The sequence below is a fragment of the Trachurus japonicus genome, chromosome 23 (genome assembly GCF_045865225.1).
Source record: "Trachurus japonicus isolate A0001 chromosome 23, Traja_1.0".
NCBI lineage: Eukaryota > Metazoa > Chordata > Actinopteri > Carangiformes > Carangidae > Trachurus > Trachurus japonicus.
The window spans coordinates 12,271,279-12,283,580 of record NC_140929.1 but is presented as its reverse complement, the minus strand read 5'-3'; the positions used below and the strand labels follow the sequence as shown (position 1 = coordinate 12,283,580).

The 12,302-nt window shown below is 42.2% G+C and overlaps 1 protein-coding gene across 1 annotated transcript; it reads right to left on the bottom strand.

Moving 5' to 3' along the window:
- Nucleotides 1-4: 4 nt before the first annotated feature.
- Nucleotides 5-9,716, bottom strand: smo (smoothened, frizzled class receptor). Its single transcript, XM_085768806.1, has 12 exons — nucleotides 8,744-9,716; nucleotides 7,571-7,770; nucleotides 7,230-7,439; nucleotides 6,969-7,141; nucleotides 6,667-6,886; nucleotides 6,438-6,561; nucleotides 6,228-6,320; nucleotides 5,144-5,252; nucleotides 4,490-4,675; nucleotides 3,768-3,916; nucleotides 2,707-2,841; nucleotides 5-2,578 (listed from the first exon to the last, which is right to left on the bottom strand). The coding sequence occupies exons 1-12, from the start codon at nucleotides 9,006-9,008 to the stop codon at nucleotides 1,959-1,961; spliced, it is 2,484 nt and encodes an 827-aa protein (XP_085624932.1). The 5' UTR covers nucleotides 9,009-9,716; the 3' UTR covers nucleotides 5-1,958.
- Between the last annotated feature and the right edge of the window lie 2,586 nt (nucleotides 9,717-12,302).

The following is a 12,302-nucleotide window of genomic DNA, read 5'->3' as shown; positions in this document are numbered from 1 at the left end:
AGCTCAAATGCGCATGCGCAGCTGAATGAAGGATTATTTTTTATTTACAGAGAATAACAAAAAGTACACCTGCACAATAAAAGTGACAGTAAATGTTTTTGTTTGTTTTTTGTTTTTTTTTACATTTGCGAGAAAAACATTTCATTTTTCTGACACCTTAAAGACTTTTGAAGGCTTAATAAATCATATTTAATTCCCTAAACAATCTTCATTTAATTCCTTAATAACTCTTGGACATAGACTTTTAGGGTGGATGTTCGCCAATTTCACCACATAGCAGTGCGGTTACTACGACTTCCATAAATAATCCTCTCTCACACATATCTCACATGATCTGGACATATTAGACAAAGCTAAGAAGCGATCTAGCACAGTCTACTTCAGCATCATTCATCCACACTGGGTGTACAATGACAGGACTACGTGACATTTTGGTTACAGCACAAGTACAGTGACAACTTCTTATGGCATGACTGACTCTTCCCTTTTTATATTTCATGTCAGCGTTGTATCAAGTGATTTATTTGATATATAAATCTGTACAAATAATACCCTTATTGAGAAATCTATCCACAGCCTATGTACAATACAAACACATTTAGAAAGAGTGACAGAGAAATATAAGCATTTTGTTCAGATTAAGAAAAAGTGTAAAAAAAAAAAAAGAAGATTTCTATGCTGCAGTGTAAAAGACTTCACACAAAAGAGTTCAATCTGGACTGAAGAGATAAAGGAAAACACATTTAGACTGAATAGATACAACAGGTTAACAAAAGTAGAAATACTGCTTTATAAAAATAGCCCTTTTTAAAATAATCATACAAGGGGGACTTGTTTTTTTTTTTTAACTGAATACTGTAATAGACAAAACTGTTGGTTTATTGCACCAGGCAACCGAATGCAAACAAAGTGTTAGACTGTATTTTAGCTCAGTAACATTTAGTTATACCAGTGGGTTAAAAAATAATGTGACTATTAGATAAGAAGTAAAAACTATGAGATAACAATTTGGGTTAATTGAAGAAAAATCATCACAGTGTGAAGCTGTTCACTTCAAACTATTACATGCCGTATTGCCACTTCCTGGCTTCACTTTAAGTCCCAGTGTTTATTCCAATTTTTTTAAGAAACCGCTCATAGTCCAACCACTTAGCAGTGATGTTAGCACTAATAAGGAAAAGGAGATACTGGTTAGTACTTCAAGTTAACTGTACATAAACACAATTAAGTATTGGCTACATAGTGGAGGGGGGAGAGCAACAAAGAGTCTTAAACACTAGCCTACATTAAAATATAATACAAGAGAAGACCTGGGTTCAAATGTATTTGCAAGCAGCTTGTATTTCATTTTTTAAAACCTGTATGGTTTCCTGTGTGAGTCAGATTAAAAATATCATTGACTTTTAATTAGTTTTCTAGGATTACCGTTTACAAACCTCAGATGTGGTGTCCTTTTATTAATCCTAATTAGTCGCTTGGGCCAGTTTGCAATTGTGACAATGGTTTTGATTGACAACTGAACTCGTCTGACACCAATAGGTTCGACCTTGCCATGTTTAAGAGTTAATGTTGTCACAAGCAGGGCTGAGCTGACAGGGTTTAAGACTAAAGGTTTCTCTATTGTTTCAAGCCACGTACAGTTTAGCTGCCTCACTTGTCTCGTCATCATGAAGTTGCCTTTGAAATTTAATTGGACACAAATAAAGTACAAAAAATATTTCTTTCATTAACTTATTCACAACATATTTTTTCTCTTTATCCTTTTACTTTTTCTAAAAACAACAAAAACAAACAAAACAAAAGAAAATATAAGATGACCAGCTTAGTTCCATCTTGACCTCTGGGCATTGGGGTTCAGGTGCACTGTGGTAAGAAGTTTGAAAGTATCCAGCACTTTTTTTATAGCTTACAGTCTGTGTACCACAAAGAAACAGCAAAAATTTATCAGAGCTTTGCTCTTAGAAGTCAGAGTCAGCATCCATAAGCTCCGCCTCCATTAAATTGGTCCGGGAATGTATGGGCCCGTAGCCCGCCCTCCGGCCCGCAGGTACCCGAGCCACCTGGGCCAACCTGTCTGACAGCCCCTCACCCACATCCAGCTCCCCGCGGTAGGGAGAGGACCCTCGAGGCTGCCAGGTGGAGGTTGAAGGAGGGCAGCGTGGGCCGAGACCCAGATCCTCTGGACGGTCGTCGAGGGTCAGGGGGTTAGAGAGCAGCCTGCGGCCGTAGTGGTTCTGGCTGCTCTGGTAGGGGTAGGGGCATCCCTCCTCACAGGACATGAGGTGTGAGGGTGGGAAGTCTGGGTAGGACCCCGGCAGGACTTCCTCCTCCAGCTTCTGCTGCTGCCTGTTCTGTTCCCGCAGGTTGGCCACCAGGCTCGGGTGGCAGGGCAGCTTGGGCAGCCGAGGCACCGAGCTGCGGCCAAACTCACGCTGATGATAAGCCTGATGCTCCGCCACGTCCTTCACTGGACGCACCTCCTTCTTCCTCTTCTTCTTCTTCTTTTTCCTCTTTATCATCTCTGGTGAAATCTCAGCCTCTACCATCCACAGCCGGTTCCTCTCCTCTGGGGGTGGCACTGTGGGGACAGTAACAGATCATCCATGATAACAGTCCTCTGATAAATGAAAGACAAACAGACTGGAGGAACATGTGACTTGAAACATTCTGCATATTTATGTCAGAGTCACGGACTGCAGCTCTCACCTGGTGTCCCAGTGGGTGTGACCGAAATGTCCTGAGGCAGGATGGCCCCTCTCCTGGCCACCATCTTGGTCACATGCTGCGCCCATGCTGATGACATGTCATTGGACGGCTCATTGAGGTCGAAATTGATGCCAGCTATGAATGAGAAAGGACAAGCCACACACTCTGCATTTAGAGTCAACTAAGGGCAACTTTAAATCCATCACACCCTTAATGACTCCCCTGTGGTGCCCCGATAGCTCTGAAGTGCTCCAAGCAAAATAAGCACAGCAGCCACTGCAGCCTCACAGCTTATACGAGCGGAGGAATGTGTCATTCAGTTCTTAGCTACAGTCAGAGCTAACTGCCCATCACCATGTGGCCTCTACGCCACAGAAAAAAGCACATGGAAAATCTCTCCGGGCGAAATTTGAATGAAGAAAAACAGAGCAATAAAATGACATCAGTACACAGGGTGCCATTTTTGACATTATGTCACCAAACACAACCGACCAGTTCACCCCTCTAGTGGAGCCAGGCCATGCTGCTGCTTTAGGTTGCTACGTGTCCATAGATCATTAAGCATTGAAGTTTAAAAGCTAAACAATAACCAGTCTTAGCAGAGACGATGTCCTGATTAGAATGACTTTCTACCAGAGACACAATCTATACTATATCACACAAAAATTATCTTATTGATCTTATTTTAGACTCAGACTCTGGTTCTGCTGCATAACTGGACAGCACCCATAAGAGTGAAAATGTCTCCTTGTATTTAGGGTGAATCAACCATCTACTGTTATGTTGGGCAGAATCCACCAACTAATCCTGTACAATAAAAAATAATATGAATTTGAACAGTAATATGAAGCACTATTTAGATCAGGAATAATCCAAATAAAACTCAACAGTTTGAGGTATTCACCACCAGATGGCAGTGCAACACGACTTCCACTGCTTCATTCTTCAACCAAAAAACAAGTACAACCAATGATAACATGCACTTTAGTTGAACCTAACCTGTCAGATTAAGCTTTCTCTGAATCAGCATTATTATCTCATGTATCTTCACAAACACTCACCCACGGGCCCGTCATGGGACACAGTGTGCATGCTGAATGACAGCTCCTTCTCTGGGTCTTTGTGGAGCTCCTTCCTCATCGCAAACGCCTTAGCGATCATCTTGCTCTTCTTGATCCTCTTGGGTTCATTGTCACTACGGCCAATAATCCTGATAGAGGATAAAGCAGGTTAGAGACAGAAGCTGCAGATGAGAAGGAAGTTCCTGAAGTTTTAGGAGAAGCTTTTTAATTAATAATTTGAATTATTATAATTCTTTATTCTGGATGATAAAATATAATCGATATAGGCCAACTGTTAACATGAATGTAGGACCTAAAGGTTAGAAACAACACCAGGTGACTGAAAGACCACGTCCTACACGTTCACTCATTTTGTGGTGTTATGGAAAACAATGTTGTTATTTTATCTGTGGCTAAAATGCAAAATGCAGTGAAGCCCCAATGAAACCAGGGATTAAGATTTCTGTGAAATGTGTGCCTCCATACTTTTGAATGATCAGGGTGGAAATTCCCAGAAAGCAGTGCAGCTTTAACGGTACACGCCTGGCTGCATAAAAATGAAGAGTTTTCCCACACTCATCATATCCTCATCACCATATATGGACGCAGACAGGCACGCAGCCACGATATGCTCACATGCACTAAGTCGTCTTCAGTATCTAAAATAACTTGCTTTTTTTTTTTTTAATGCTACATTTCCTGTTCACTGGTTGCTTGCTTACTTGCACCAGGTGCGTTTCCAGATGAGGATGGTGGCTTTGGTCCACACCCAGGTGCTCATAGCGATTCCCGTCCCGAACATGGAGAACAGGTTGATTTTCTCCACCATGAGGCTCGGCCGGTTCTTGATGGTGCATTCAGGGATCGGCTTGTTGGTCTGAGAGGCGATGGTCACGTTGGCTTCGCACCTGTTGGAAACATCGCAGAGATGATCAGTGGACGTCCTGGGCCTCGCCTGCTACGGGCCTCCCACACATTCAAGCCGTATGACTGAGGTGCATTCAAATGCTGCTTCTGGTAAATAAGACGCTCTGTTGCATGTTTGGGCAGCAGAGAGGGGTTTACATTTTTGAGGCTAAATTAATTCAGATCCAGCCAATGTCAACACTGTGGGGGGAAAATAAGGAGGCATTCACCGTTGTGAGTCGAGCGGTTGAGAAGTGGTTTTGGAATCTGAACAGCATCAGATTTGTGGATTTGTGTGTGAGATTGGACGCAAAGGGCGACTGTGAGGAGGTGGCTCGAGTCGGTGCTGTGAAGTAAACAGGTGTAACCCTTTGTCGTTGTACTGTGTATAAACAAAATGAACTGTGTGTGTATTCAGCCATAGAATAGCAAATATAGGTATTTCTTTAAAAGAAAAAAAAATCACGCACAGCACGTATTCCCTGAAGCTCCTCTCCCATTCAGCCTGGTTGAAGAAGTCGTAAAAGTGGCACCCGAAGGTGATCAAGACAAAGCCGAAAGCCAGGAACCCAAATATGCCTGACGAGGAAAAACAGAACAACAAAATTAGATGTGAGATCCCAGATGTCTCACAACACAATTCATACAGAACACAACGATGCACATCTCATACTGCTCCAAAAGTATTGATGCTCATTATTAATGCATTGAGAATGTACCTGTTATCATTATATTAGATATTAGACACAGGGATTTCCACACTTGCAGAGATTCTTTGAACATGTGATTTAAAAGATTAACCCAGCTTTAGTCACTTTACTTTTATAGAATATTAATTTAAGGCCATCCATTCAATTTTAATTTGGTTTTATTGCTATGGTTCTATTGTTTTTCTTTTTTTTTACTGTTTTATTGACCTTTAACATTTGCGGGTCAATTTTATCTACAAATACACAGATAAGTGCGCTATTGACATTACTAGAGCCAGTTATAATTAGCCAACATTGTCTTGTTTTGCTCATTTGATTTGAAACAATAATAAATGGTTTTTTTTAAAGAGTCATAACTGTTCTCGTTTTTGTTGTGATTACAAGAGTGGTGATGTCGGTTATATTATTTGGTCAGAGGCAGAGCTATAATATTAAATTCATCTTTACTTACTACATCTTAGCCTTTCTTTACCTCAGGTGTTTATTTAAACTATTATAAACGTTATCTATTTTGGCACCAGTTATAAGAAGCAGGAAGTTGTTGGTTATCGTATCAGTGGAAAAAAAGAGTTATCGTGCATCCCTAAGTTGATGTTTATAACAGTTAATATTTCTAAGTTTATTTTAGCTCTACTTTTATATGGCTTATTCTTATTTCAGTCTTAAGTATTTGCACTTTGTTGTTGCACTTTAACATTGTTTTTAAAGGTTCTGTACAAATGAAGTCATTACTATTAAATTTGAGGTCTTATATCTTCTCAAGATGGTTTTCACCCTCATGTTTTCTACTTCATAGACTGGTTAGAACTGGTAATGACCATCAAAAGATGAAGGAACAACTTACCAAGTCTCAGCATCGTCTCGTTGATTTTGCTCGCTGCTTTCTCGCTCAGGAGTCCAGGGTGGTTACTCTTGATGGAGAACAAGGTCATGACACCTACAATAGAGAATGATTTTGTCATAATAATGATTTACTGCTTTGAAAGCTCTTGAGCTGTTTCAATAGACATGACTGAACGTCACTGCTGTCATCGTGCCATGTGTGTGTGCTCACCCCGAATGAGGAAGTAGCCACCGACAACAAGCACCACGCCGATGGGTGCCAGCACGAACCCAGCTCGGTATCGGTAGTTTTTGTAGCCCACAAAACAGATGCCACTCACTGAGTCTCCATCCACCTGCGGAACAGAGTATAAAAAATGTCAGAAAAACAAAACTTGTGATGAAATCAAATTTTTTAAAAGCTTTAAGTGTGAGAATATTTAAAGAAACTGGCTCCGGACCTCGGCGATGGCCAAGATGGCCACAGTGAGGACGAAGGGGATGGACCAGGTGACCATGTGGAAGTAGGAGGTTCTGCCGGACAGCGGCTGGTGGGTGGTGCCCAGGGCTTTGAAGGACGTGTGCCAGGCGTAGGTCAACATGACGAACCAGATCACTCCTGACATCAGTGAGTAGTAGACGATGATGAAGATGGTGACGCACGACAGCGTCTCTGAAGACCTGTGGAGAACACAAAGGTGAGTTTCCTGTTCTATTTTCACAAGTGCCACGGGAGACACGAGGGTTGAGGTGATTGACTCACGAGGGCTCCCCAAGTCGCATCGTGTTGTCGCTCTTGCACACGATCTCCTCGCGCGCACCGTCCAGGAACTGTGCGAGCCAGCCGATACTGCCCACAAAGAAACAGGCGTTGATGTAGAAGAGGATGACGGCTGGGTAGCGGTTGGAGTTTTTCCAGTCGGCGAGGAATGTGGCCTGAAAGGAAAAATGAAATAAGATGATCAAAAATGTCTTCTTACAGAAATATAGTATATGTATATTTGTAGGCCTATTTCTGTCTCACCAGGGTGAAGAAGGTGCAGAGGAGGGTGATGGTGGCGAAGTAAGCAATGTAGACGTGCATGTCATTGTGTTCGGCCTCTGTGAACAGAGGGTTGTCACACTGGATGCCGCAGCCCTCCACGTCCTTGTACCAACTCGACTGAATGTCCGTCTTCACCAGTGGAGCTTCACACTGACCCGAGGTGTTGAACTTCAGCTTCTGCACCTCGTTCTGCTTGCATAGGAGAGACAGCGAGAGGACAGAGAGCAATTCAACATCAGATAGTCTGGACAACAAACATAATACATGTACAAAAATGAGCACAGTGAGGAGCCGGTGATTATTCTGCTGCTGGAGCTTACCGAACATCCCACGGGAAACTTGTCGCATTTGAGGAATCCGGGCCACCCCCTCTCCTGGTCCACAATGCTGCAGGGCCGACGTGTAGCCAGACACAGGCTCTGGCTGGGCAGCTCCACACGACCGTTCTCACATTTGGGCATGTAGACAGCACAGAGCAGCGGCTGGATGACCGACCAACAGCGAGGAGCGTTCCGCAGACCTGGGATGTAAAAACAGTCCATTAATTTATCCCTATAAAATAAATGGTGAAGATTCTCATCCCAAAATCATCACAGTGGAGAAGCTGGGGCTGCCTAATGTTATCAACAATGTAGTTGTAGATTTCTTTATCAATCAACTAATAGTTTCAGCGTAATAAAGGTGTTTGCTATCTAGACTTTTGAACGCATTCAATACTATAACTACTATGCAACTACAACTAAACAAACTCTACTGCATCACTGAGGATGTGAATGGTGGTATACCAGGACATTGTGTGTCAGTACAGAGGGATAATGTATCCAGCATCTGGATGGAGGTAGACTTCATTAGCACAGATATATGTACTAAATGAATGGATGACACTGGCCTGTCGTCCATTTGTGATTGTGTGTGTGAGACCTGGACACCTGTCAGACAGTGACCAGGCTCTGACAGCTCATTAACAAGGCTTTATGAATGTGAAAGTCCTCATGCAGATGATCTAAACACCTTCCACCGGTCAGACCCTCCTATTGTTTCCTCACTAACACCTATGAGTGATTCCCCTTTGTTTCTTTTAATGGCTTTTAACCCTTCACTTCCTCTTCCTCTGAGACTCCTCATCACAGCTCATTGTCACACCAATTAACATTATTATCACATTAAAGCAAACAATCAATCTGGATCATTATCAAATCAACCTCACTGTTTTCTTGTTTATTGACTTATTTATTACAAATTAAAAGTCAGAATGCAACTTTTGCCACTTGCATTGATTACTTATACATCATGAATTCAAAGTGCACTTATGATCACTCATACAACTACACATTAATAATATTTATCCTGAGGGGATCCTGCACTGTCAGACTCTGTAATTACTGCAGTTTACTGCCAGATTAAAGGGTTATCCCGTGAGTTACAGGCTGTAACGTGTAAATACACAACAATGATAACAAACAGCATCTTTCAGTCTTTTCATTGTATCTTACCAGACCACATGGTCAACTTCTCAAAAGCCTCTTCTTGGGTGCTGGAGTCCTCCGCCAGGATCAGAGAAGTGTGTGTGTACGGTAAAGGCGATCCCAGGCATGTGTTGTATTTAAGTACCTCGCAAGTTGAGGTTTTTCTGCAGTTGTCTTCAAATATTGTCCCGTTAGGAGACAACACTGCCCTGCAGCCCGAGAGCCAGGCAGCCCAGACGCAAAGCATCCCGTAAAAGCCAACAATGGGGCTCCTCCAGCCCTCGGACGACATCTTGGGTTTGGGAGTCGACTGTGAGAGAAATAAAAAACGGATTTTTTTAATACTCTAATGCTTCACTGATGCTTTTGTCAGATGAGATCCAAAGATGTTGGTTTCTTCATCAGATGCGGGAGATGTTTCCAAACGCGGCATGGTGAAGAAAAGCTGCGGGGCGCTCCGAACTTTTCTCGCTGTCCTCCCAAACTTTTTTTTTTTTTTATCCTGCACTTCTGCTCCGATCCTGGCTGTGGATCCTCCAGGATTTCTTCATTATCCAAAACACCACCAGCTCCAAAAGAGAAAGAGAGGGGTAGAAAAAAGCTCTGTCTCATGTGTGGACAGAAGGGACGATCAGCTCAGAGCCATATAAAGAATTCATTTGGTGCGTTTTAGGGCCGAAAAAGACTCCAGGCCGAGAAAGTTTGCAGCTTCGCCCTCCCCCCACCGTCCAAAAAAACTTGCCATGAAAAAGTCTGGATCTCTGTAACAAGATCTCCAGCTCCGACGCACCACCCCTTTCTCCTCAGCCTCCCCTCCTCCTCCTCCTCCTCCTCCTCCTCCTCCTCCTCCTCTCTGCGTTAAGCTGGCACAAAAATAAGATGATAAATTATCCTACATCTCTCTACGTGTCCCTGAACGTGATTTCTCCCCGGTGGAGTGTGTGTGATGAGAGGTTTTCAGGGGGCTTTGTTGTGTTCCTCTCAGTGTCTGCTTCTGTGTGTGTGTGGTTTTTTTTGTGTGTGTGTCTCTGGTATGCACATGGTGGGGGGAGAGCCAGAGCAACAAAACCTCCCCTCCCATCCCCCCCTTTCTGCAAGTGGAAGAATGTGCTTTATGGCAAAGGCCTTCTCCAAAGAGTCTCATATCCAGGACCCCCAAAACAACACAAACCCCTCATCTGGAAAGCCCAGTCCCATAGGAGAGGAGGGTTTTGTCCTCAGAGTCAACTTCAAGGAGTCAAGCTGAGGCCCCAGGTGTACCGGGCCCTTATGAGAAATACTCACCTACAACAGCACACACACACACATGCTCATATTGTGTCTCAATATTGATATCAGTGGCTGATTATGGACTTTTCTGAGGATGGTGAATTATCGTTATGAGTTTCTTCATCACCTAGAACGTCGGGGTTCACGTGCCACAGCAGCACAAGAGTCGGGCTGATAGGCAGAAAATAAATAAATCAAAATAAAAGAATAAAGCCATAATAAACACTTTCTTCACTTTCATAAATCACACTGTACTTACAGATGTTCCAGATTTAGTTGATCTGTTCACCTGTATTTCAATGTTCAAATAATTGCTCAAGTTTTCATTCATTCTTAATGTTTTTGTGGATTTCATTGTCGCTTCATTTCTTGGCACTTTCTCAATTTTATTGTGTTTGTGTTTCCTGACACTTTTACGTATAATCTCAACGTTCTTGTGTCTTGTGTCCAGGCCCATTTAATTTATCCTTTGCTCGGCTACATCATAAATGAAGCTTCTGCCTCACTGTATTCCTAAATTAAAAATAAAGTTTGAATGAATTAATTTACATAAGCTGCATCGTCTGGGGATGAAAGGTCGACAACCTGTGACTGACCGGGGCCCTGAGGAATATTAGATCAGTTGGTTATTATTATTAACTTAAATCCCTGTTTTACATCACATAAATTAAATATTCTTGAATATTAACTATTCATGCAATTACTGCTGCAGACATAATATGTGTATAAATATAAAGCAGAATTAAGAATGATACATTAAATACACAAAACATATTGTATGTGTATCATCAAGCAGAGTGTGTAATATACACACAACTGCATAATACACATGCAAACACATAATTCACTGACAGTGAAGAGTAAATTCTCTTCACCCCCCTCAATAGACTATAATATACACATGTACACATGACGTTACACAAGAAAGAGATACTACTATAACAGATGCAAGATTTAAAAATATATATATATATTTGTAGTTTGCCTTTAGGCGATTGTAGTTACAGTGTCTCAGTCTGTGTCAGTGATGATGTAATATGAATTTAAATTGACTTTTGAATAGCTGTTATATGTTTATACGACAGCAGTGTGCATGTCTGTCTGTGCGTGGGACAAAGAGACACCAATGAGTTTCCTTTGGGACACTCATAATGGACTGGGCTTCCTCTGGCCTGGTTAAGGTAGTTACAGAAAAACACTGAATCTAAAATATGAGTATATTCAATCACATGAGATTGTGTTTATATGTGTGTCTGGCTTTTGAATGTGTCAAGAGGGAAGTAATAAATCCAGGTTTCTGACGGCTCAGACCTCCACCACGCTGCTGCTGTCGTTATCACATTAATTGGACAGTGCACTTGTGGTATTTGCATGGCTGCAGATGCTTTGTTTCTCCCCTGGTGTTCTGAAAGCAAAACTGGGTTAACTCTGCTCCCTCTTCTGTGTGTGTGTGTGTGTGTGTGTGTGTGTGTGTGTGTCTGGGCCTCCTTAAAACCCACCACAACATGGCCGCCTGAGTGAGTCAGAGGCAAAAAAAAAAAAAAAACAGGGACCACACACAGAGCAATGGAACTCAGGCCAACACGCACACACACAAAACACACTCACCATCACAAGAGACGAGTCCAGAGCCGTAAACCGCAGTTTTTACTGTCACTTTTTTTGTTGCTTCTCCAAAATTACAACATGTTACATGTCTGAGAAAAAAAGTGTCACTGCCAGTGCTTTGTGGCATCAGATTGGTGATGCAGTAGATCTTGGTGTGTGCTGAAGGAAAAAAAAAATCACAGCAATGGAGGAGTAACCACAGCTTTAAACTAACATAGAAATGTCATGTTTAGATTGTGGACTTGCGTCAAAGGCTGTGAAACATGCAGGAGTGTTTCTGCTCCCAAAGATTACAGGCGTCAGGTTTCAGGTTGCAAAAAGGAGAAAAAAAATTCCTTGCGGCCCGAGGTTTTCATTTGTCGGGCAGGAGAGACGGGGTGGAGATGGGAGGTTGTGTCTGTTTGTGCTTCTTCACAGCTACATCAGACTTTTGGCCGGAGCCTCGTTTTGGTACCCATTCAAATGACAGCGCTCCAATTAAAGAGAACCACAGGATTTGCCTTAAATTAATTCCTGATGATAAACTATTGAATCTTGACATTTACAGCTGTGGGTGTAATTCACAGACACAAAGAGGAGAAACATTTGTGGCCGCACTGAACCTGAATCCTAACAAAAACCTTTTCAATTAGAACAAATCAAACTTTAATTGCTATTGTATAAGACAACAAGCAGAGGAGGAGGAATTATTTTTGGTGTCTAGTAGTAA